Below are 26,669 nucleotides of genomic sequence, written 5' to 3' on the forward strand. Positions count from 1 at the left end.
GGGAGGAGGAGGAGAAAAAAAAAAGGTCCGCATTTGGCCCGATCATTTATCAATGTCAGCCACATAATGATTCTCCCCGCAGTCACCCTATTGATGAGGATAATTACATTAGCTCAGAGTGAGTGATCAATAAAAGCCCGCCGAGAAAATGCTTTATTATGGCCAGCCAGCAACAAAACAAGAAGAAAGAAAGAGTCAGAAAGAAGAAGAAAAAAGGGGGGGGGGCGAAAGGTTTTATTCGAGCTACGGAAAATGTGGAGGTTAAAGAATAAAGAACACGATGCAGTCAGATTTTTAAAAAAATCATGGAAAATTTGTTTGATCTGAATGTTTTGATAGTGGTCATCATTAAATCCTTACATTTATGCATTTCTATTCATATGTTTTCAAATGAAGAGAAACGTGGTTTTCCCCACCCACAGTTGACAAAAAGAAAAAACATGGATTTCGACGAGCTGTATTTTTGTGCAGTTTTAAAAGAACATTTTAGCCGTATTTCCTTAATTATTGTAGCGGAAATTAACAACAAAAAGGACGATGCAGATTTTGCTGCGTTGAATCGTTTTGATTTATTGTTCTCGTTTATTAATTAAAGTCTTAATTTATTACATCTTGCAATAATCTATTTCTTCGTAGTAGCACATTTCAGAAAAGATAAGTAGTGTTGAATGTAATTTTGGCGATTACTATTATGATTCATTTCCTCTATTTCACGTAAGTTTTTAAACGGGCTTAAACGTTACTACAGGTAAACAAACCGAAATACCGTCGCGCTTTTATTTCATGTTTGCCTGCATTTGTATTTATTTAATGAGGGTCAACACCTCTTCTCGCGTCTTCATTTTAATATTTAAAATGCTGGCACATGACAAAAATCTTGGTCAAATGCGCCAAATTTGGCAGACAAATAAGGAAAATATTTTTCTATCCAAAGTTATTTGATTAAAAACATCGCTGTGCTTGCTTGATAGTTTTTGTGATCATTCTGATTTTTTTTTTTTTTTTTTGGGGGGTGGGGGTATTATTTATTTGAACTTGTTTGACGCTTGCATGCGGGACTGATGGCTTCTCTCTTCGTTCACACTTGAGCAAGCGCTCGTCTCCTTAAAAAATGACTGACACTCACACTCACCCCTTTTCTCCTTAAATAAAACACACACTGCACTCAAATAAATCGCCATGACCCAAGAAACGAAAAAAAAAAAAAAGAAATATAATTAGTCACATTAGAGGAGCCGCGGGGCGGCTTGAAGAAGGCGCTGCTGACCACTTGGAGGACAGAAGTAAAAAAAAAAAAAAAAAGTAGGCCTTGAGACATCCAAGTCGTCCTTTTCGATCACTTAAGATTGAATTAAGAAAGCCTACAGGCCATAACAGCGAATATTAATTTTGTAATCTTATTTGTTTTCCACATTTCACATTTTGGCCTGGAGGTCGTTTGACCGCCTCTTGCACCGGGAAGAAGAAAAAAAAAAACACACAAAAAAAATCACATCGCTTATTCTTCTCTTTTTTGAGGCCACAAACATTCATAGAGATTCCAGCTTTGATGAATTCAATTTTATCGTTTAAAAGCTTAAAAAAATACAAAAAGCCGTGATAAGAGCGACGTAGTGTGGCCTTGATTAATTAATATGCACCTCATTAATTAAACGCCGCAACGAGCGACCCCTACAGTAGGCCGAAGGAAATATTTATGAGGCCATTCACATTCATGGGGGCCACAATCGATCAGGATGGATCGAAGATTGGGCTGTGCAATGTTTATTTACCTATTTATTTATTTATAATTATTACTATTATTATTATTAATAATATATTGAATGTTGAACATCACGTGACATCCTAAATCAGGATCTCAAACAACTGCAACAATCGTAACACCAATAGAATACGATTTGATTCTCGAATACATTTAGATATTACATTTATATATTGTTTATTATTATTATTGTTATTATTATTTTAAGTAATAAGGCAACGCGGTGAAAAGTGGCGAGTATGTCTGCTCTGAGGTTCGGCGTTCGACTCAGCCTTCCTTTGCGTAGTTACGCGGGGGAGGTGCTTGAGTGTACTTTGTTTAACCAACTCGTTCCTTTTTTTTTTTTTTTTTTTAACCACAGTGGATGATGACACAATGTTCGAAAAGACGTAAATAAAGATTAAGACGAAGATTTTATATTGGGGGCTTCTCGGGGGGATAAAAAACTGAGACAGCAACGTCATGGAGGAAGGTGATAACAGGTTGATAGAGACAAAGAACGTCGGTTCTGATGTATGAAACTAAGTAGGAATTGTTACCTCCGTGCGTTAACTACAAAATAACCCCGAGTAAAAAGAAATACAAGACTGCTTCCAACACCACGACAGGTCAATTGAAATCATATTTAAGTACACTATCACTTAATTTTCGTTCTCTCCTCCAAGTCATGGGCCTCACTTACGTTCCCGAGACTTGCACTGTAAACAAGCCAATGTTAGCTTCGGCTGCTGCGTTGCTAGCATGATTTATAAACACAAAATGTTAATATTTTGAAAAAAAAAAAAAAAAAGGGATGCAAATAGAAAAGAGGTGACAAACTTACCTGTGGAGAAATAATCTTGCGAAAGCTAATTGTTTCTGAATCCTCTCAGCTGCCTGAGGTTTCTTCGCTCTGCCACTGTTTGCTAGTATTGTGCCCAGCTTTTGGCAAATAAGCATGGAGATGTTTTTATTCATAACTTCTGCCTCTGACAAGATGGGGCCAAAGAGGGGCGATTTTTTTCACAGGTCATTTTCCTCTGTCAGGGCATACTGACAGTTTTAACAAACATGACAAATGTTTTTGTTTTTAATTGAAACCGTTCTCCTCTCCTAGTCTTTTAAACACAAATATTTTGTCTGTCAACCAAGCACAGAGTATAAATATTATTTTACTTTAAGTACACTCTTCCCTTTTTGTTTTTCAAGTGGCACACAAAACGTTGGCAAGGCAGGATAGTCCTGGTTGATCCCTGTTAGCAGTCAGAAGCCGCGCTAATGAAGGGCACCAACTCTTTTTTGGCATCACTACAGCTGCTGCTTGTAAATAGTAGCAATGGAAGGGTGGGTACATGGTGGGAGTGGCTTGTTTTTATCTCCAGCAGACAATAAATGCACTGTGTCCAACTTAGGCGACATCAACATTCGCAGCGATAATGACAGGCACCCGGCCTCATATCTTATCTTTGAGCCAGGTAGCGGAGTACCTGCGGGGGTGGAGGGAGGTTAACCGTAGCAATAACCAGCATCTGGACCAATGGGAAGCCTCTCTGGTCTGATTTTGCGAGTTAATGGAGAACGCCACTGGAGACGGGAAGTCGTCGGAAAAGTGAAAAGCACTTTATGGCACACCTGAATGCCCCGGCGTTGGGTTTCCCGTCCCACTCCCAGTGGGAGAAGCCCATTACGGGGCCGTAACACAGGGTGATTGCAAGCAGGGCGACAGAGCTCAAGTGATGTGAGCGACAACATCACGTCCCGCCATTCATTAGGTGACCCGAGGGGGATCCCTGCGGGACGTTCTGGGGTTACACTGAAGAACCGGACCTGGTCCAGATAAGACTTTCTCAAGGTGTAAGAGTTCACAGTAAGGATGGGCATTGGAGGGGGGGAAAAAAGAACATCCAGTTTGTTCATTTTATATCGGAGAAAAGTGCATTTTATAAATGCTAGGCACCACTTTGGTGCAGAGGCTGGGTGAGGTCATGCTGGCTTTACTAACCTTGCTAGACTCGTAGCAACTTTGCTCGTCAGGCTAAACTGGCAAACAAATTAATTGTGCTACATTATCTCACTCAACCTGGGCAAACTTGTTAGCTTGAGTAAATTCGTGCTGATTCCACTTCCGTGGATAGACTTTAATACATTCAGTAGCCTTGGTAAACTTGGTAAGCAACTAACGTCCCTTGCCTGGGTAAATTTGAGCTAATTTAATTAAATAGGCAGTGAAAACTCGCACTAACTTTTGTCCCAAGGGTAAATTCTTGCAATCCTTGCCAACTTATGGAAACTGGTGCAACTTCACCAGCCTGGGTGAATTCATGCTAACTTTGCTAGCCCAGAAAATTCTTTCTGAATGTTCTGAACTTCCATTTCCATGTGAATGTTTTATCTAGCAGAACTGTATTTTGCAATAGAGTGGATGTCATTTTACTTCTTTAGACAGCAAACTAGGAGAGGCGGAATGGACAGCATCTGCTGGTTGGAGTAAGAGCGTTCCATTTTGCGTCATTGCTTCCAGATGCGACTAATCGACCATCATTCACACAATCGACAGAATTTGGAACGATCAAGGTTGCCGACGTCGTAACCAGCAGTGCGTTGCGACATGACATCATCAAGCCTCTAAAATTGAAACCAAATTTATCCCTCGAGGGCTGAAGTCCGATAAGTCACTAGCAGTTGACGCCGTGTTTGGACACGAAGGGGTATATTTACCTCCTGGCAGCAAGTCAAGGACGATGCGGCTGCAAAGTGTTTTGGGGGCAATGAAAACGAATGAAAAAAAGACAAATGGGTCACATGACATGACAAACACGCACCAGGTCAGTTTCTTCACATTTTTTCAATCTTAAACCAAACTGTATTTCCCAGTAACATAGGTCATTACAGAAATGGAGAGATGTTCTGTTCCCTCCCATAAAATTTGAAATCTATGTACAAAACAAACGTTCCCTTGTTGGGTGGATTAGTTGTTTTGAGACATAAATTGATTGAGTTTTTCTTTACTAAGGAGCTAGGTTTGTGCTCGACCAGTTAGCATAACAGCTAACGGCTATTATTTCCTTTTGAGCAAAATGTTAGCATTTTCCCAATGGATTTTGCTCACATTCACAAGTCTCAAGAAAACTCCACGCGACGTGATTTACAGCTAGCCTCCAACTTCAACGAGTTACGCCTCTCTGGTGGTTACGCACACATTTCTGGAGTATATTGCCAATTCCTGTTTCAGGTAACTGCCAAAATTGCCATTACCTGTGGAAGCTACCGGAGTTCCTGTTTCCTCCCTTTGGTCCCTCGCTGTGATCAGGAGATGACACTCTTTCTTGGTCGCTCCCGTCACCGACCAAATGCCACACAAAGCGGGATTGCGAAGCAGGGGATTTCGGTGACCTTTCCAGTGGTCTGCGCTAGAACATGCTGCCTTCATACAGACTGTCACCCCTGTTGTTCATGCCGGCACAAGACTCCGAGCGCTGTTTTCTGCAACATTTTTCATGCTTCCATACCGCACCAAAAATGAGCACCTATAATGTCACCCCAGCATTTTGGTCAGCGAGAATAAAAGGACGAGTGTGTTTTGCTTTTTTTAAAAAAAAAAATACAAATTGTGGTGTGAAATAAAAGTGAGTTTTTTAGTGTACAATTGTACAAATTAGCAAACACTAAGTAGCATGTTGAGAGTACACACATTATAGTAATTCAACAGAAAAAAAATAGGATTGAGAGGAGAATTTAACCCGTGCACTAGTCATAATTGAATTATCATCGAAAAATAAATCAGTTAACTTATTTTTGGCCTTCCCGTGGCCTGCCAAGAATTTGAATGGTGAAACTTCTTGCGAACCATATGTCTTTTATCGGATGTGTTTACACGGTTATGTGAAGGTGAACAGTAGCTGTGGCAAGGAGTAACAAAAGTGTGGAAAATAAATAAAGAAACAAACAAACAATACTCATCATAATTGTTAGAGTATTTTTACGGTTCGTTTTGTCGTTATTTTACTTCCTGGAGACTCAAATGGCCGAGCAACGGCCCTGTCGCGTTATTAGCGCAACATGTCCGTCATCTTTGTGTCATGGGCTAGCTGACCTTCATGTCGTTTGAAAATAGTTCATCTTGAACGTAACTTGGAATATGACATATTATTCGCGACTACATTGTTATGTGCTTCCACAGAAGTGGACAAGCCTTCAAGGCTGACCCGCATCCCCGCGTCATTGTCGTTCATTTCCCCGTCAAACATGCCATCATGCCTCCTTCCTGTCAGTCAAACGCGGCCTCTCTCAATCCCTCGGTTCATGTTCTCATGCTCCATTGTTGTTTTAAATAACATCTGATTAGCAGGCACAGCTTCCTAAAAATAAAAATGAGCTCTCTCGTCATATCTGCTGAGAGTCTGTTTTTTTCCACCCTTGATCCAGCTTCCCCCTCCCCCCTCTCCCATTTTTTTTTCATGTTTTAAAACAGTTCCGCTGGCTTTTCCAAGAAAACTTTTATTTATTTCCACCCTGTGATATCTTCCTGGCCAGAGAGGATCACCGACTAAAAGCTCCATAGCTGCCCGGGGCAAAAACAGAGTGGCGTTCTCTGCACATAAATAACAGAAGCGTGGAGGAAGTCTGTGTGGTAGTCTGCTGCAGGAATGAAACCTTTGCCTCAGTCTGTCTGAATCTCGAAGGGCCATTCAGACGTTTGCTCGAAGGACACATAAAAAAAACAACAGAACACAAACCCAAGATGGACATCTGAGCGGCTCCGCGGTGGATACTGGAACAAAGCCATCCGGTCTCCAGAGAATTTTAGTAGGAAACTTGACTAAATATTAAGCGTTACATTACGCTCAATTTTGCTGGAATACGGCTGCTGTATAAGACATTAAAGTGCTCTTGCGAACCGCTTTCCAAACGTGGTGGACGTGAAAAGTAAATCATGGCAGAAATGTTTTATGGTCAAAATATGAAGCCATTTAGGGTGAGGTCATTACTTTCGTTTTCAAGTCATGGTAAAATTAGGGTCTAGTGAGAGCTTACATAGAATTTGACGGAGGAAAAAAAGTTGATACTTGTGAATGAAAACAAAAAAGTCCTACACAATGGATAGCTAGGCGCTAGCTAAATAGATAGCTAGCTCCATAAATGTGACACGGCTTCGTGTATACTGAGAGCCAACAAACTGCTAGTTATTTTTGATACTGTTCTAGTTACAGTACAGCATCAAAAATGTTGAAATATAATTTTAATGTTACACACTAAATACAAAATGACACCATTCGTCCGGCAAAGTCTCATTTGAATACTTTGCTATTCATTAGCGTCACTTCAAACTTTCAAGCCTAAAGTGGATGTCAACAAAGTGCCCTTGTTTCTATGACAAATGATTAGTCTGCACCAATATTTTTGTTCTGTATTTGCTCTCACGTGGTGGAGTCCGTCCAGCTGCCATGACTTTGAAGTAGGCTTTGGAGAGGCACAATTTAGCCGGCATTGTGTGCACAAAGCTAATTTATAGGGGCTGACCCTGACTCCTCTTTTGTGCCACAGCCATCTTGGAAAACAATGGCAGGAAGGCTCGAAACTTGAGAGGAACTGATTCTGCTGTTTTTTTTTTTCCTCTTTCTCTTTCTGCTCTTATTCAGCTGAGAATTTTCCCCCGGCGAGTAAAATAGCCCTGTTTTTGTGTCCAACAGGAGCCATAAAGTGATGCCTAAGCATTCCATAGGCAGGCAATAGGGTTGAGTTTAACTAGACACATGGGGACAGTTGTTTTGTTGAGGAGGAGGTGAGGGAGCGGGCGAGGGGAGGCGGGGAAGCCACGGCCGCCTGCTGACCCAGCAGTGACCCGCTGGCCTCCTGGTGGAGGGATCAAGGCCTGGATGGGAGCCGGCTAAGGGTTAGAGGTTTAAGGGTAACAAATCAAGCAACACCTCGCCGGCATTCAAGCGTGCATAGCGGGTCTTTTTGGACCGCGCGAGTGCATAGAACAAATATAGAAATGCTTATTTTTATTCTCTGCGACGGAGACGGCTTCCGTTTTGGAAGTGAAATAGATTAAGGACAAGAGTGGGGTGGGGGGGTGTACAAGTCTTAAGGAGCCGATCTTTTTACATCCGGAACATGGTGACGTTACTCTTTCAGTTTGGAAGCGTACAGTATTTCCAAATTCGATCAAAACGGAGACATGTGCTTAGAGTCAATATGCAAAATTCGACACATCCCTTTTGTTTAATTACGAGGTGTTTGTTATTTATACCAAATATCATTTCAACTTTTTCCTCTATCTTTTGAAGAGGGGAAGTCAAAATAGTCTACAGGGGGAAAAGGTGGTGGCAGCGTCATGCTTTTGGGCTGTTTCTCAAACGCTGAGTCAAGTGAAGTGAATTATATATGGTTGGAAATTGGACAAAACTTGTGGGGGAAAAAAAAGGGATAAAAATATGTCATGAAAATGCAACTGGAACATCTGAAATTTATTTGGAGTTAAACAAGTTAAATGGTGGCAGGTGAGTGCGGATTCTCATTTAACATGGGTTCGAACGTAGTGCTTAACTATGTATAGAGCCACAGCCAGGTTACTGTAAAGGGTGTGCATACTTGTGCAACCACTTCAGTCGTTTATTTTCATTTTTACAGGTTATACAATGCACGTGTGGGAAGTTTTAAATCGATTAAATTGTCTTTTTTTAACACCACAATCATCATGATTAGCACACATTTTACACAGCAAATTGTGTAATGAGCCGGAGCCTATCCCAGTTCACTTTGGATGAGAGACTGGACTGGTTGTCAGTCAATTGCTGGGCATCGCGCACGTGTGGCAAAAGTTTTAAATCGATTAAATTGTGTCTTTTTTTAACATCACAATCATCATGATTAGCACAGGGGTGTGGATTAGATCCACTGTACACGTAACACTTTTTTTTTTTATTAACAGGAAATTGTGTATTGAGCCGGAGCCTATCCCAGTTGACTTTGGATGAGAGACTGGACTGGTTGTCAGTCAATTGCTGGGCATCGCCATAGTACATAGAGTATGTACGATAACTCGAATACCCGAATTTGTTATTCTATTCCATGCTTTGACTTTGTGTTTTAGTGTAGGGGCTATTGGCAATGCATACATCTGTGTCTAGAGTCAACTTTATGGTCATCTTTTTCAATTTTACAGGGCTCCACTTGTGTTTCTGTCATTAGCAGCGGCTCGTAAAAAAAATTTGGAGTCGTAAAGATGCGCTGTCAAACGGTCGCCGAAATTCCCATAAAGTTCAGGTGTTCCCGTGTACCTGTGAACGCTCACACAGAAGCAAAAAGGAACCTCATCAAAAAGTCGACAGACCTTTTCTTCCTCCTTTGGGCAATTTCAGGATATCTGGCGTGCTGAACGTTAGCCAACATCTGCCCCTTAAATGCTCTGTTGAAGCCATTTTTTGAAAGACACTCGGTGATGATTTGGTTTCTCCGCTAAGCAGAAAATGACAAACATCCATTGGTTCGAATATGAAAATGTTTTCCATTACTTTTCCTTTGGGTCACTGAAAGTCTTTCGGTTCTGGAATTGCAGTCGCGCAAAACCAGCAATTGTGGAAATGAAAGACATTTTAATAAGCTGCTCAAATTCTAAGACGCATCGCAACACAGATGTGGAACACGAAAGCATATCCAATTCATAAATCAGACGTCGAAACAGTCCAGGAGATGAATTCATCGAAATCTCGCGAGGAACTTGATAACAGGGAAGAAAAAGGGTCACAGCGAGGCCGTGGCCTTAATCAGCCACCATTCTGCTCTCCCGCTTGGAGAGGGCACTGAGTGACGCAGGTGAGAGCCAGGCGTCCAACCAGCGCCCCCCCGCCCCCCCAAGAACCGCACCTCCCTTATCTGCTTACGGAACGGAAGAGGAAGGTGTGACAAAGGCCAGGACTCTGGGCTGTGATAAGGAAAGGCCTCGTGTCCGAGCTCTGGTGCTCCATCACACCACGCCATCCTTTGAGAGAGGCCAACCGGGGGCCACGAGTTGACCAGGAACCGGGGAACCTCTTCAATGTGGAGTTTTTGGGGGCTTATTTGTACTTTGTAGCAAAAGCCAAGCAGCCAGGAAAGTCGCGGCAGACGGAGAGTGAGGGTCAAGCGGAGTTCAGGGCAGCAGAGGTTTTCGACTCCCAAGCAGGAAAGCTAAATGACTTCCGGATTTCGGCGTCTACCCCCGGCGTTTCTGTTCCTACCCTTCCTGCGCCGCCATCCTCGACAATCGTTCCTTCCAACGTCGCCACCCAAATTTATGTCCTCGCTCTTTTGCCCGCGACTGGCTCGTCAGTCCTGCTGGGCGGCCCGTCCGAGGACGACGATGTCCGTCGGGAAGCAGTCTTTGAGAAGGATGCCTCGGTCCCTCTGGCAGTCCAGCTCACCTATGAAACCGTACCAGTAGATAACAAGTCCCGGTCCAAATCTGTGGGAGACAAAGAAAAATAGGGGAGAACATATGCTTAGTAGCAAAAGGACATAAAAGAGGAAATTAGAGAATTATGACACAAAACATAATTACGTCCAAAGAGATAAAAAAGCGACTCAGATCCGTCAAAAATAAGGTCACAGAGTCTTTGATCGCCGTCCAGAAAACTCAAAGCAAAAAAATCCCGTTGTCTGGCAAGATCTCTCGAACGGGGTGATAGACACTTCATCACATGACAATGGCAGGGAAATAACAATAATATGCGAAATAACAAAGCTCTGCCAAGGGCTCCGGAACCTGTCATCGGAAGCCTTTGCTATATCGCAGAGCACGCAGAGTTCAGCGCAAAGCCTCAGACTTAAATGCCGCATGTGGCGGTTAATGCTCGCCAGTCCAACAGAATCCAGCTGTTTCATTCGCATTAGCTTTGAAAGACAAAAAAAAATGACTTGGTGAGCTATGCCGGTTCCCAAGAGGTGTGAATAATGAGTTTCCAAGCAGCTGAGAAATCAGATTCAGACCATTTCAACACGGACGACTTCTATCTTTTGATATTCCGCTGTCGCGCTCACATCTTCGCTGCGATTTCTCGGGCTCCGTCGCCGCTCCCGCTGAGGGTCGGAGAAGCTCTTCACCGGGTACGTCTAGGACGACCCGAAAAAGGACCGCTAGAAACCATCTTTCAAGCGCTTTATCGCACCCCGAAGAATCACCGGTGGACTGTCTGCCTCTCATTTTCTTTGAACGCCGGCCGCCCACGCATGAAGACATGTCACAGTTGAACTGTGAACCGCGAGCAAGCTTCCTTCGCCGTCCCCGCGCGAAAAAGCGGGAGTCCTCAGGCCGCGCTGACAGCGCGGCCGTCCCAGACGCCGTCGACAGTTAACACCGTTGCGAGCCCCCCCGCCGCAGGGACCCGGACAGGAAGCGGGCAAAAAAGGGCCACATGGCGCTGCGCGAGTTCAGCGGCGAGGTAAAGTACATAAAAACTTCATCCGGGGCCAAATTCATGTTGAAATACAGCCTCCCGAACCCGCTCCCTACGGTGTGGTTTTAATATCAACTTTGGGAATCTTTTCTATGATTATGATTTACAAGCCCTCAGAAGACACCTACGTGGTTGACCTTTACAACTTCAACATCATATTTTAATAGCGTATATTTAAAAAAAAAAAAAAAACAGCCTGCTGTTCGAGCACATGTGACAGCTTGTGTATCTGTGTACAGTCTGGTGCCATTTCGACGAGGCCTTGAGCCGTATTCTCCTTACGGACGCATAAAAAAAAAACGTCAGGGCATAAGCACGCGGCGGCGTTCCCATTTCCCCGAGAGGCCCAAAACAGCAGTGCGCGCTCCTGTCCTGCGCCCCATCCCCGCATTCTAAACTTTTTACTGCGGCTGATTTATGGCGCTGTATCTATGGGCGAGCAGGCCCCGGAGAAAGCCCGCAGATGCACACGCCGCAAGTTCACCGCAATGTCACACGCATACCTCAGCCTCTCAGCGGCGCGGACCAAGTAGCCCCGCCGATTCCGCGGCGGACGCGTTGCCGTCCGCCGGGGTCTTAATATGGAAATGTTATGGAGACGTAACGTAAACATTTACAAGAGATGACTTTTGTAAAGGGGTTACGTTTCTTATTTTATTCAGCTGCTGTGCTGTACGTAAGGCCCAAGGTGCGGGGGGGTGGAGTGGGGGAAAAAGGTTAAAACTCTACATCAACAGATAAGACGGCGCGGGACGATACATCACGTACCGCGCCTGTCAAGGGGAGGGCGAGCGCAAATTGAAAGGCGCAAAATTATCAACACCGGGGGAGCCGTGTCACCGAGGCCTTTCCATACGCTCAAAGAAAAATAAATGGACTTTGAATTATGCTCCGAATGAATCCTACTGGGGATTGAAACAACAACACCAGCGAGCGGGGGAACGGAGTGGTCGGGGATGGGGGGGGGGGGGGGGGGGGGGGGGGGGGGGGGGGGCACGGACGAGCGAGAAGTCAGCACGATGAGATTGGAACTCAGGAAAAAAGCAGAATCACAAACCAAGTGTTGCAAAAGTACACGATATCGAAAGAGAGTGTTTCTCACGAGAATTTGGCAGGCTGCTTCCAAACTTTCCAAAACTTGGTGTCAGGATCCAAAAAGGGCTCAGTTTTTATTTGGTAGTCGATTTTTCACAGAACGTTGAAAGGTACTTTTGGCTACCTTGCGGTATAGAAACAAAAGCAGCAACTTTTCTTCAGTGTTGCCAGCTTGAAGAGCTTGGCACTGTATTGGGTGACATCTTTGACCATTTTTGCAATCTTACAAAAAAACAACAAAAAAAAAATGCCAAATGTGGTCTTGCACAGCGGAGAGAAGAGAGGAATTCGGCCTGGTAATGATTTGGGATTCTAAGAATGGCAAATAATGATTTCTTCTCATCATGTGAGCACAGTTTGAGAGTAGAAACAAAAAAATGGTCACTGTAGGACACATTTTTTTGTGAATGTTAATGAAAGAGTGAATTATCGTTCATTTGTGTGGACGTGGCATTTTTAAACGAGGGTGGCAGGAACAGTGTGGAGTTGGGCACAATGAGATTCATGACCTTCTTGCTACTCATCCTTCACGCAGACACCGAAAACAGAAATGGAATTCAGTCCAACTGCAGGCGATTGCAAGATCAGGATTTCACAAAGCTATGCTCCGGTCCTCAGCGCAAATGTGGTCTCTTCCCTTCACATCAAACACTTTTGTCCAATCTGGCGCCGCCGTAGTGGACGAAAAACTTTGACGGACACACAAAAGTTCACTCAAATTGCCAAATTCGGCGAAGAGAAACGACAAACCTAGAAAGAGGCAATGGATTGTCCAAAATATCAAGATTGGGCAACGAATCTTTTTTAAAAATACATCACCGGCATAGCGCACAGACTTATTTCAAATAAATCCTGCAGCAATAATTTCGGTAGCCGGAGCCTCCACCTGAGCCCTCTCCACAAAGGCGTCTTTGTTTTGGGCATCCATACATCAGGCAGTGAGGAAGCGCTGCCAAACATTAGAGCTTATACCTTTTTTTTTTTTTTTTGCAGGATGAAAAGCAAGTCAGATCCTTCAAATAAATGTGAGAATTGAATGGGAGCTATTGAGGTACTGGAGGAAGTTGAGAACGTGGCGGAATGTCATTGCTGTGAAGCAAACTGTTTCAAAACTGGTTCAACTGTGTCAATTTGGAAATCCTTTGACACCAAAAATAGCATTTTTGAAGCCTAGAAATGAAAGAAAACCAAATGTACCATTTCCATCTCATTAGCTAAAAATGATGACGCATTATATGACAAAGCTCAAAGTATAAGCCCTAATTTACCGTACGATGACAACTGTTTTGCCTGCAGGTCAAGGCAAATTTGTAAAATCAAATATCTTGTAGTGTCCGTCATTCTCTTTTTGACGGTTTTGTGTTTTTTCCATCGCTGTGGTATGGAAATGCAAACTGAATGGTGGATGTGGTTTATCTTCCCCCCCCCGACGCGAAGGTATTTGTATGTTTGTGTATTGTGCTGATGGGTGAGCGCGTGAGGTGTGATGTGTGAGGTCGGATTGAGTGCTGGGGATTGTATGTTTCACTAATGTATACTCATCTCATGCGACTTATCAGTGCTAAGTCAGATACAGGAAGATTAGCAAGAGTTATCTCGTTGCTATAGGAACAACAAACGGGGTCGGGGCATACCCCACCTGACCTAGGAATTATTACGCAATTTGTTTTATATAAATAAATGGGTTTTTTGGGGGGTTTTTTTGTTTTTTTTTTCATAGTTCTAATTTTGAAAATGATTTTAATGAAATGCAGATGTATCACTGAGAACGCTAATTTCCAGACGACTCTACTTACTAATCAACAAAATTACTGTATGCTCGTGACAAAAGCTCCACTTTGGATGAGAGGAGAAAGGAAAATCAGCACTTATGACTTGAAAACGACTTCCAAAGAAATGATTTTAAAAATGCAAGTCTCACTCAAATTAATCCACTTTTTTTTGTTTCCAAATATAACTGTCAGTCATTCTCCAGAGATTACAACATATGGGAACTCTTGTTTGACTTTTTTTGGCATAAGGAACGACAATTGTGATACCAATTCACACTGGATTTGAATGAGTGATGGCCAAAATCTAAAAATCCCTTTTTTTTTCCTCTTAGAATGAACCTTTGACATGTGTCACCCCCACCCCCCAGCCCACTGCCCCCAAAGCTGCTCAAGCAAATACACTCGCTGTTTTATCTCCCAATTGCAAATTCTCACTTTCTCTGACCCCCCCCCCCCCCCCCCAACGGGGGGACAGTGTGCCTGACAAAGCTGCCATTACCTCCGTCGCCTTCTCGCACTTACCTTCAAATCTTATCTCGCGCACGCACAGTTTGACTGACCCTTTACCAATCAGTTCGCTGATAAATTGCTTCACACATTTTGGGCCTGAAGAATCACAGAGCGATCTTAGAATAGAAGGACTTGTTTGCGGGTATTTGCTTGGAGTCCGTTTGGGAATTGTGAAAAACCTTTTTGACTGCACTACGTCAGCAAGACATAAGGGTCATGCTACAATTTGTTGTACTTGGACCAAATGTGGGTGGGTGGGGGGGAGTAATGGTGAACTGGTGTGCTGGTAGAGTGTGGCAAAATAATTTCAGAAGTTGTGTTCGAGATATTAAAGACAAATATTGACCATTTTACCATTTGAAAAGGATTCCTTTCATTTTGTTGGACAATTATGCGAAATCTTACATCATCATCGTTTTAAAAGGAATCAATTAAAGTTGGAGATATGTATTGAGAAATAGTAGGATCCATGATTTCTTTTTTCCAATTCTAACACAAAAATTTCCGATATAAATTCTTAGGCTCAAAGATACTCATTTAGCAAAATGCAAACGCACCGACTCAAAATGTATCCCCCAATTCAAACTGTGGCGTCCTCGTGTACAGCTCATCCGAAATATTTTGAAATCAAAGTGATGAACTATGTTGCGTTAGCGCAGTCCAGTCACACTGCAGACCAACTGTCCAAATTACGAATGTAATCGAGTACAGTAACATTTCCACATTGTTCCTGTACGAACTGAACCCGGCAACTCAAGCAATCAAATGAACAAGACTTCGTCTGTATTTCAAATTGAGCACACAAAAATGGAATCTCTCGTACTTGTCGGACACCCTTCGTCGGAATGCGCAATGCACTGAGAATAACGCTAGCAAAGCCTCATCCCTGAGACCGGATCTCTTCTCTTCTCTTACAGGGACTCGGCATCTTCGCTAATCACCACCTTACATCATGAAAACGGCTTGACCATTACAGTTATGACATGCTGAGTGAGAATTCATTAACACCTGATGCTGTGATCATTAAATGCTATAAAAGCCACCTTGTGCAAGTGTGATGCCGCAATGATGAGAGGGTCAACGTAACTGCGCCGCGCGGTCCTGACATGCCCTTCTGATATCCAATATGTCCAGTATAAAAAGACGGATACAGTCAAACCTCGGTTTTCGAACGTCTCTGTTCTCGACCAAATTGGTTTTTGACCAAAAATTTCGAGTTTTTATGCCTCGGATCACGACCGAAATTCGGTTCTCGACCAAACTGAGCGCACTTGAATGCGCCACTTGACTCCTCTCGCCTTCCTTACACGAGAAAGTGACGCTTCTTTGTGTAGCGTTCCATTGTGAGCAGAAGTGTTCAATAAAGATTTTTTTTTTTTAAGTGTGGTTTCGGTTTTTGAACAGCCGTCTGGAACGGATTATGGTCGAAAACCGAGGTTTGACTGTATTTGAATTATACCGAAGCAAAATGGCGGCCATAGTGTTAATTTGATGAGCGGTTCACGGAGCGCCCCCCCCCCCCCCCCCCAGAGGCGGTCAAAAGGAAGGCAATGGGGGACGAGCGTTTTGAGACGGCCTCACCTCCTCGGCCCCGCACGGCCCCGGTCCTAATCCGACCCGTAACCCTGGCGGCGAACATGTTTTCAATTTAGGATGCTCCCCCGCCGAAGCCGCGGCCCTAATCAACAGCAGTTTGTACTGTAACCCTATATCTGGCCCTTGCGAGGGCAGCGTCAGGCTGACCGGGCGCCTGCAAACCTGATGTGTCCAGCTGAGTGTTAAGTGTGTGCATGCGTCTGTGATATCGAGTGTATTATGTCAGGTCGCAGGACGTGCGCCCGATGCGTCCACATATTGCTGTGATGTGCGCGGAAGCATGCAGATTGCACACGATAAACAGCCTGGTAGATGAAAAAGTGCGATGTTATTAACTCAACTCAACTGTATTTCTGGAGCACTTTAAAACAACCAGCGCTGTATACAAAGCGCTGTACGTGTATAACAAGAAACAATAAATTAATAACGAAGACGGTAGAAAGCACAAAACAGTCAAATTAAGATCAAGTCTGAATCATGCTGAGTCAAAAAGCCAACGAAGAGAAATGAGTTTTGAGGCGAGTTTTAAAGATGGGCAGCGAGGGGGCTCGCCGAATGTTCAGTGATCTTTCAAAAACGAACTCCAGATTTTGACGGTTAAGAAATTGTAACCTTTTTGAGGATACAAATGAGATTCTAAATTGCAGAGAATCTGCATTTTCGCCCCAATAAAGTGCAATGAAGCGTAATCAGTCTACTCAGGTGGCCCGGAAGTCGAGTGGTTCGGACGTCGACTTCACAGTGCAGAGTTACCGGGTTCAATTCCAGCTCCGGCCTTCCTGTGTGGAGTTTGCATGTTCTCCCCGTGCTTGCGTGGGTTTTCTCCGGGTACTCCGGTTTCCTCCCACATTCCAAAAACATGCATGGCAGGCTGAGTGAACACTCGAAATTGTCCCTCGGTATGATTATGAGCGCGGATGGTTGTTCGTCTCTGTGTGCCCTGCGATTAGCTGGCAACCGGATCAGGGTGTCCCCTGTCGACTGCCCGAAGACAGCTGGGATAGGGTCCAGCACCCCCCGCAACCCTAGTGAGGATAAAGCGGTTTGGAAAATGACTGAATGAATGAAATCTACTCAGCATTATTCCTTATGAGTTGATGCGCAAAAACCTCCTGGCCCAAATGTTTGAATTAGCAAGTTTGGCTAGTTGCAAAAATCAAACTTGTCCTCAAGTAAAATTCTGTCTGGTGCAGGCGGCTAATTAGAGCCGCCTACACCAGGCAGAAATTTAGTCGAGCATTGAATTGGATTCGTTTGTAGTTGAGCTATTGCTGCCAAGAAAACATCTTCCACTTTATGGCCAGCAAACCACAGAATGAATCTCTCCGGTCTTTACCGAGAGCGAACGAGAAAGCTGGGCATGGTAAAGCAGGTGTGAATATTTGCCCTCTTCGTCCACCACTATAACCCCCTGCCCCAAAATTAGAGCGTGGCCTCTAACGTGTCCCTGGAAGAGAGAGAGAGAGAGAGAGACAGAAAAAAAGAAAAAAAAAAACAGAACAGGCCTGGCTTTCGTCCAAGTCAGCACCTTTGGAAGTGCAGTCGTGTTACCGCCACTAAATCAACATGTCAGCACCCGACCTAGTAAACTTCTTCACCCAGACTCCAATGCTTGCAGCTACCCCACACACCTAATGAAGTGGTGTGAATGCCCATCTGTCTGGCGGGGGGGCTCCATACAAAGGAGGACGAAGAAATACATACATTTTGTGTTTTGATTTGAACGGAAGACGGACGCAAAACAAAGTAGCTATTAGTGGGTTTCGGCCACCCGGGGGCTGTCGACCTTGGCCTCTGATTCCGAACCGTCCCCAGGTTGAGGGGTGAGTTTTGGGGATGGACACAACCTGGGGGTGGGCACGGAAAGCCGTGTGCTTACTCTGCACTCTTGTTTACATTCCTTAGGGTAATTTTAGCCCGGGGGGGTGGAGAAGGGAAGGGGGTCTGACATGTCGTTGGGGATTGTCAGTAGTCGACGGTATAGCTGGGGCAGTGGCGGCACCTGGACTTGTCGGTGGTACAAAAGAAAAATATATCAATGAAGACCCGGGGGCAAACAAAACATATTGTTTGTTTGTGTAACAAGGTGAATTTAAAATTTCTTAAAGGCAGTCTGGTCAAATTTAAGACCTCTAATTAACTAACACAAGAAAGTGTGCCGTATAAGTTGTTTGTGATGGCAGACTCATTAAAAATGCCAGATAATAAAAATAAATGACAACCAATGATATTTCGATACATCTCTTGACCCATGCGATAGGACTCAATGGCAGGATTTGATTCAATACGATACGGTTCGAGAGGTCGCGATGCAATGATGCAGGTGGACGATAATTTTACAATGGGGATGAACTTGTATTACAATTGTGGCATTTCCTTCCAAGATAGGCGCATCGGTTACTTTTTGTCACGTTTCTTAACAGGTGACAACATGTGCAAGCTCTCCAAAGCAACATCTAACGGATTTCAAACTTTTTGATCATTTTTTTGGCCGGTCATATTGAAACCGATTCCTTATGTGGTGAGTTGCTATATTCGCATATTTTCAATGAAACAGATTTTCCAATTCCAATTCATTACACCCCTAAATCTCAATTTTTTTTTTTTTGTGTGTGTACACTGCAGTTTTTTATGATCATTTCAACGGTTGCTTGAAGGATCAGGTACTGCTTTTGAGGGAAATAAAGGCCCGAATTGAGGAAAATCTAATTCACAACGGAAGACACCCCGCATCATGGCAATATTAGAAGTCACTGTTGCATCCACAGCGAGGTGGGAAAAGTGCTGCCACTGATCAGTTCTAAATACACAAAACAGCACGACGATGGTTCCCAATTTCAGCGCAAGGGAGGCTTGATCCGTCTACTCGAAAAGAGTCGCAAAGTGTGTCGAGGAGAACGGACCAACCGCAGCGTCGGGACGAGGCAGCTCAAGCCTCTTGTTTTCACAAAGTTTCAGGGCGCAAATCTAATTTCGTTGTAGTTTTAAAAAATTTGCTACGCAAACAAAACAATAATCCCGGCTCAGGAAACGCCTGCTGGGATTTGTCTCTTTATTACTCCCAGCTCTAGTCCCCCTCAAAGGCCGCAGAATGTCTGCGTGTTTACAATGTTCCGAAGACAAGTAGGGGGGGGGGGGGGATTGCATGACGGGAGGGGAAAAACGCGACGACGAGCGAGAGACAGAGCTTAACGAAACTAATTAGGCGAGGGATCGGGATAGAAGTTAAATAGTGGGCTCCATGTAATGAAAGCAGCCGTGCAAGGGGACACAGAGGGGTCAGGCCAACACCAAACAGTGGTCCTCAGGCAATCTGGTATTGATTTTCACTTGTTTGGGGATGAAGGTGGATGGCGGGAAAGGGAGGGGGGAGTCATGTAGCAAAAAAAGAAAGAGAGAGAGGGAAAGAGTCAAAGACAGATGCTCAGCAAGAGTCGAAGGGTCTTCTGAGTTGTCAACTTGACAGTTTAACCCCTTTTGGAGGAGAGCAAACAAACCAGGGAATCTCTTGGACTGACAACGTTGATCCGTCATCGTGATGACACCGCAAAGCCCCACGTAGTGCCTACAAAGGAGAGGCATCACTGTGTATGTGTGCGTTAGTATGGCAATCATGGGGGGGCGCAAAAGTACATTCCCTAAGCCTCGGAAAATCGGACTCTGCAACATTTGACAGGATGCTAATGCTCGGGATTTGCTATTGATTTGACTTTGAAATCAATGCATGTCCTCTAATGCAGTCTGATTTTGATTTAGCACGCCACCCCCCCAAAAAAAAATTATATATATATATAAAAAATACATGAAATGTGGAAGTGGAGGAACAATGCCAGTTGGTGCAGTTTTTGCTGTGTGATTCACTGCGGTTTGCCAACCACCAATAAACTTCACAGAAGAACAAGGAATGTTGGATTGGACTTAACAACAAGGAAAGAACGGAAGATTTTTTGCTCACATTTTGTCTTGTAAATTATGTGGAATAGCAAACGTTATTACTGCGTGTGGTTTTTGTAGAATATTACTGTTGAGTGCATTTTTTCTTTTTCATGGAAAACAACGAACTCATTTTGGTGTTTTATTTGGAGGGCGGCGGCGAGAAACACTGCGGTTTACCAACCACCAATAAACTTCACAGAAGAACAACAAGGAATGTTGGATTGGACTTAACAACAAGGAAAGAACGTAAGATTTTTTGCTCACATTTTGTCTTGTAAATTATGTGCAATAGCAAACGTTATTACTGCGTGTGGTTTTTGTAGAATATTACTGAGTGCATTTTTTCTTTTTCATGGAAAACAACAAACACATTTTGGTGTTTTATTTGGAGGGCGGCGGCGAGAACGAATTACTTGCATTTCCATTCAGTTCAATGGAGAAATCGGATTTGCGATATTGATGTTTTCTCAGATATGAGCGCGTGGTCACGGAACACATCAAACTGGTACCTCAAGGCATTGTGCCTCCTAAAAATAATGCATGAAATAAAATCATCACATAAGAACATCAAAAATAAAAACAGTTTATTAAAATGAAATTTGATAAAATTAATAAAAAATAAGTAAATAAAATGCATCTGATAACAATCATGATTTTTTTTCTTATAACTGCGATTATTTTTTTTCAAGGTCCTCTTCATGTGTATTTTTTTTTCTGATCATAATAATCTTAAATCGCAATGAACAATATGATATTTACAATACAGAAATGTTTTTGTCTTACAGGGCAGATTTATGCTGAAATAACGGCAAATGAACCATGAATAAACATGTCAGCATTTATCTCCCCAATTAGAGGAGTTATCTTGCTAAACTCTTTGACTTGCAGTCTTTTAAGCGTTCACACCGACAACTTCACAAAATTCATGTGGCGTATGCATAAGTAGGCAAGGCATAAGATGGAGAACACAAACCCGGGACCTTTGCACTGTGAGGCGGATGTGCTAACCGGTCAACGACTGTGCCGCCCATATTGCAAACCAATCTGTGGTTTTCCATGTGTATGAAATGCGCTGGATAAATAAAGCTGCCTTGCCTTGATCTTTTCATGTTCAAACATCCATCCGACCATTCCGCAAACTGCTTGTGATATGTAAACCATGTGGACTGCACTTCCTTAGCACCCAACTGCTCCAAACAAAAGCATTTCGTGATCTTTAAAACCTCTCTTTCCTTCTAGGACTCTCGTTGCTTTGTCAGATGGCCGCAAGGTACACAATTAGCTATGCCGCCACCCCACCCCACCCCAACTCCATGCCATACTTAAAAAACAAACACACTCCCAAAAGGCTGTCCACGTCAAAATTGGAGCGACCCTTATTGTCCCCATTACCGCCTGGGGAACGCTCCATCGTGTCGGATGCTACGGGGGTCCCTTCACTTGTCAGGAGTCGTCAGACAGATACCGAGTCTGGACACACGCACAGTTGACAGGTAATCTGAGCGTCTTCAATTAGCCCAATTAGGGCTGTCATAAACAATTCGATAAGCGCTCGAGCAACACAAACAGATAAACACAGGCACAAGTGCACAGGCGTACACACCGCCGGGGTATTAATGAGAAGGGTAATGGGGATGTAAGGGGACGCTTGGCTTGTCGTTTTGTTTCAAGAAGCTGTGGTGTGTGTGTGTGTGTGTGTGTGTGTGTGTGTGTGTGTGTGTGTGTGTGTGTGTGTGTGTGTGTGTGTGTGTCCATCTAGAGGGCCCCTCCTTTGCGTTGCTCTGAGCTGCGCACTGCCGGCTGCTACCTGGTCACTTCAAATTGCGCCATCTCCTTTCATTAGCACGTTACCGGCTGAGAATCTGAAAGGCTGTGACAAAATTCATTTGAGCCGAGTGGGAGCAGATTGCCTGGAGCAGGTGCTATAAGGGAGATAAAACAAAAAAGCAGCACCTCTGCTGCGGGCGCGCACCACTGTACGCGGTGCGGCGTGCGTCGGTGGGTGGGTGGGTGGTGGTCGCTTTTCCCCGCTCTTCACATTCGGTTCTTGTCCTCGCTATGGCAAATAGGTAATGACATATAAGTGCTTTCGGACGGGCTGGGAGAAAGAACGGGATCGGCCCAGTGCACACTTTTACAAAGCTGTGGTGAAATCTAAATATTGTTTCTAGCGTGACTAAACAGGGCAACGCCTAAGCGGCAAGAGGGACGTGTGACAGCACTAACAGTGTTTGATTTGGTCTCCCCTTCATATTATCTTATCGCAGTGCAAAGGTGACACCCACTCGGCTTTTGTCCTCAGACTGTTCCATCTACGCGCGTTTCTCCAGGCGCAGAGTGGCTGACACGTTTCGGCGCGAGCTAATCTTGAAAAGAACGATTTCACAAACACGAGACCCGAGCGGCGCTCGCATCAATATTTGAACAAGGCCCCGGCGTCAACACCGCCGAGATCGCATATGCAAAGGTTCTGAAAATGGCGCGACATCAAGCAACAAGGCTGACACTTTCAGTGCAGTCCTTAGAAGCTTCTCACTGGGTTTTCGGGGGGCAACCTTGGACCGCTTTTTGAACGGCGCCGCTATCTCCAGTGGTATGGTGTCGAGACACCGACATCAAATAGGATACTTTGCAAAGGCAAAATACGCGCGCCATTAATGAGTTCTACTTTTATGCGACCAAAGACTGAAGAATTCCATCACTGTCGCGAATAGAGCAGATTGTCGCTAGTCTGTGTTACTTTCAACCAAGTGATGACTACAAATTTTATCATGCCACGTTTTTGTCCTCACGAAGCAGCTTTTGAAGCTTCACAGAAAAATCCTCACACCCTAAAAAATAAACGGCTTTGCGAGAGGTGTATGAAAACTAAGAGTAATTTCAAAGTGGTGACAGCTTTGATTCTTCTTTTTTTTTAAACAGTTAATTTTGTAATGAAATACAAAATTTTGTAATTTTGCTGAAATACTGAGAACGGGTTTCATGACACCCGGTTTACAGTCCTACAAGAGTGAAGTTGTCGTGACTTTTCGGCTTGTCCGATGGGGTCACCACAGCGAGTCATTCACATGATTTGTTTGGCACACTTTTTTTTACATCAAGGTGAAGAACGGTGCAGAGGGTCATTACTTTGTTTTCAACAAATGAATAAGAAAAGTTTTGAACTGATTACGTCGCATATTTAGCCCTTTCATGCACCCTGTAACCCAATAACATGATAAGCTGTCCCCGAAAGGGTTCATGTGTAGTTCGTGTCTCCTGATATTAGCATTAATGTTGGTAAAATGTTGTGCTCAAACAATTCCTCACTCTTAATTTTATTTTAAAAGATTCATTTTAAAGCCAACGCCTAAATTTACCTTCCAACTGACTGCTTTCAGGATGGGCCTGATTTTACGTGACGTCTGCAATGCAACCCAAAGATAAAAAGGGGGCCAAAAAAAAAACCAAACAAAGCGAAGAGCCATCACCGGGGAAGTTGTAATGGGAAATTGCTCTGGCAACTATTTGTTCAAGCACCAGATTTATTTCGTCTTCATGCCAACCCGACGATCCCCCTTTGGAAAACAGGGCAGGTTCCCCCTAATGAGTAATCTATTTCCAAGCAGTCGTGTCTGGGCATGACAGTTTACCGAGAAGCTTGAAGAACTGGTAATTACCAGTGTTACGGGGCAATTAATGCATATTACACTGCAGCACTCATAGCGATGACTGTCAGCTCCCCAATAAAAATGAGCACTCTTCAGCTAAAGGGTGACATTAATTGGGCCCTTAATGACTATGCAGAGGAACCAAGCCAAATAGGAACAAAACAGTGGAATCACTTTGACTCAGGCAGAGGGCTGGAAATTGGACTAAAAATGAGATTAATTGCTGTCGGGGAGGGGAGGGGGCTTGAAATTATAGGGTGCAGAGAGAGCAAGGGGTGCTCATACAGATGACAATTCAATTAATTATTCTATCATGGATTTTCAATCCAGACCATGAGGCTATTGTCTATTTCGGAGCTCTTTGTCTTGAGGTCTTTGAACACCTGCGGTATTAAGTGCCGTGGAAAAGTATTTGTCCCCTTCTCAAGTTCTCTTTTTTTTTTTTTTTTTTTTTTTTTGGCACTTTAAAATGATCAAGCAAATGCAAATATCAAATGAAGGGAACCAAAGTAAAGTATTTTTAAATGAGGATTTTATTTATTAAGGGAAAAAAAAAAACAAATCTAAGCTGCCTGGTCCAGTGTGAAAATGTACTAAACAAATACTAACCCTCAAATTCTAATAACTGGTTGGCCCACCCTCAGCAGAAACAACCAAAAAGGAGAACTGGCAATGAGTCGTTCACGTCTCATATTTATGCCCATTCTTACGCTTCTTATTCGCCGAATCGCTTTAATTCAGCAACACTGGAGGGTTTATAAGCATGAACTGCCTTTTTAAGGTCATGTCGCAGCCTTTCAATGAAATTCACATCCGGACTTTGACTAGGCTATTCCAAAACCTTCATTCCCCCCAACAATCATCGAAAGTCCAAGTCCTGAAGAGCAAAGCAACCCATCAAAGTACCACCACCGTGCTTAATTATTAGCATGTTATTTTTTCTGAAATGCTGTTTAAAATTTACATTACAAGACACACACCTTTCAAAAACTTTGTCCTGTCAATCCATATAATGTACTCCAAAAAATCTTGGGAACCATTCAAATGTTTTCTTTTTCTGCAAAGGTAAGACAAGCCTTGATGTTCTTTTTTTTTTCAACGGTGGTTTTGGGCCTTGGAGCTCTGCCATGGATGTCATTTTTGGCAATCTTTTTTTTTTATTGTTGAGCTCTTGAGGTCATTTTAGTAGGCTGGCCATTCCCAGAAGGTCTATCACTGTTCCATGTTATCTCCTATTTGAAGATTTGAGGACGCCTCTCACTGTGGTTTGCTGGAGTCTAAAAGTTTTAGAAATTCCTTTGTAAGCCTTTCCTGACTGATAGATGTAACTTTATTTCACATCTGTTCTTGAATTTCTTTGGATTGTGGAATTTCGTTCTAACTTTATATGTATATATCTTTTGGCTGCCTTCATTTTGTCAGAAAGGTTCTATTTAAGTGATGTCTTGAGTGGGATCTGAAGGTGATCAGGTTGGTGTGTTCAGCGAAACAAACTCAGCTGACCCCAAAACTATGATTAGCTACAGTTAAGTCATGGTTTTAAAAAAAAGGGGTGGGGGGGGGGGCATGATATGTTTTTTCCTCTCACACAGGGCCAGTTATTGTGAAAAGGTTTTCTTCCTTCATAAATATAACGATGATTTAAAAACTGCAGTTTTAGTTTGAAATGGTTTTGATGTTGGTGAATATTTACATTTGTTTGATTATCTTTAAACATTAGAATGGGGGAAAAACATTTTTTTTTTTTTAAAAGTCAAATACTTCTTCACGGCGCTGTATATCCAATGTCAGGGTGAATACAAAGAAAATCGGCTTTCCCATACTCTATGCCAAAGGCAAACCAAAAACAGTCCTGCAATATGTGCCTCATATCACGTGGATATTCTTTGTAGCGCTAACGGTCATCTTTGGAGGACATTAAAAAAGCGTGATAGTACAGAGATCTTGCAGAATATCATGTTCATCGAACCTAATTCCCATTGATGGGGATGATTACAAATGGAACCATATCATCATCAAGCATGTGGTTCTTGCAGAACAGGCAGCAGGCTAATCTTAAACCCAGCATCTCAAATAGGCCTTTTGATAAATACCATAGCACACAAAAAGTAAAAAATATGACTGATTAAAACAAACAATCATAATAAATTGGACTTCTGATCTACAATAACACCAACAAATAAAACAAAATACATTTGAAAAACTAAAACGTACACCGAAGTGACATGAGATAAATTAAATGAATTACTAATTTACAATTAATCATTAGTAAAACAAATTAAGTGGAATTAGAGTGAAAGATTTTGAAAAAGTCATAAAGTGACTACTGAGTAAAAAGTAACACATTCCGCCCCCACGAAAGTTTATTGATCTAAGATTTGCCAAAAATGTGAAATTCCAATTAGTGTTGCTATAAGTCTATAGGCCTTCACCTCAATGCATGCGAGATCCTAAACTGTAAAGATAAAAAATACGCGCGTACAAATATGGCACCATTTGCATACATTTTTGATTTCGGATTTCCTGGCTATTTAAATATGCGGTTAGAAATAGTGCGGCGCTGCCTCCTGCGCTGTCACGCCGCACACTCACGCTGTCATTGGCCCTGATAGAACTCACGCGCTTCAAAGGGCGGCTTTGCAGCGGCGGCGAGAGCGAGCAAATATTTGAATTGCAAAAACACCTCATCTTCCGAAGGGAGCAAATTCAAGACAACTTTTTAAGGAGTTCGAGACAAACCAACCCCCCCCCCCCAGTGCGGCGCTGCCTCCTGCGCTGTCACGCCGCACACTCACGCTGTCATTGGCCCTGATAGAACTCACGCGCTTCAAAGGGCGGCTTTGCAGCGGCGGCGAGAGCGAGCAAATATTTGAATTGCAAAAACACCTCATCTTCCGAAGGGAGCAAATTCAAGACAACTTTTTAAGGAGTT

At 43.3% G+C, this 26,669-nt stretch overlaps 1 protein-coding gene across 1 annotated transcript in view; it reads right to left on the reverse strand.

Annotated features, from left to right (window-relative positions):
- Positions 1–9,231: 9,231 nt before the first annotated feature.
- cdin1 (CDAN1 interacting nuclease 1) overlaps positions 9,232–26,669 on the reverse strand; it is a 61,838-nt gene continuing 44,400 nt past the window's right edge. Inside the window, exon 12 of the mRNA XM_019872649.1 lies at positions 9,232–10,187. Coding sequence (XP_019728208.1) covers positions 10,052–10,187 — 136 coding nt within the window. The 3' untranslated portion in view covers positions 9,232–10,051. The remainder of the gene's footprint in view (positions 10,188–26,669) is intronic.

Source organism: Hippocampus comes, unplaced genomic scaffold (assembly GCF_001891065.2).
Source record: "Hippocampus comes isolate QL1 unplaced genomic scaffold, H_comes_QL1_v1.1 scaffold92, whole genome shotgun sequence".
NCBI classification, from domain to species: Eukaryota; Metazoa; Chordata; class Actinopteri; order Syngnathiformes; family Syngnathidae; genus Hippocampus; species Hippocampus comes.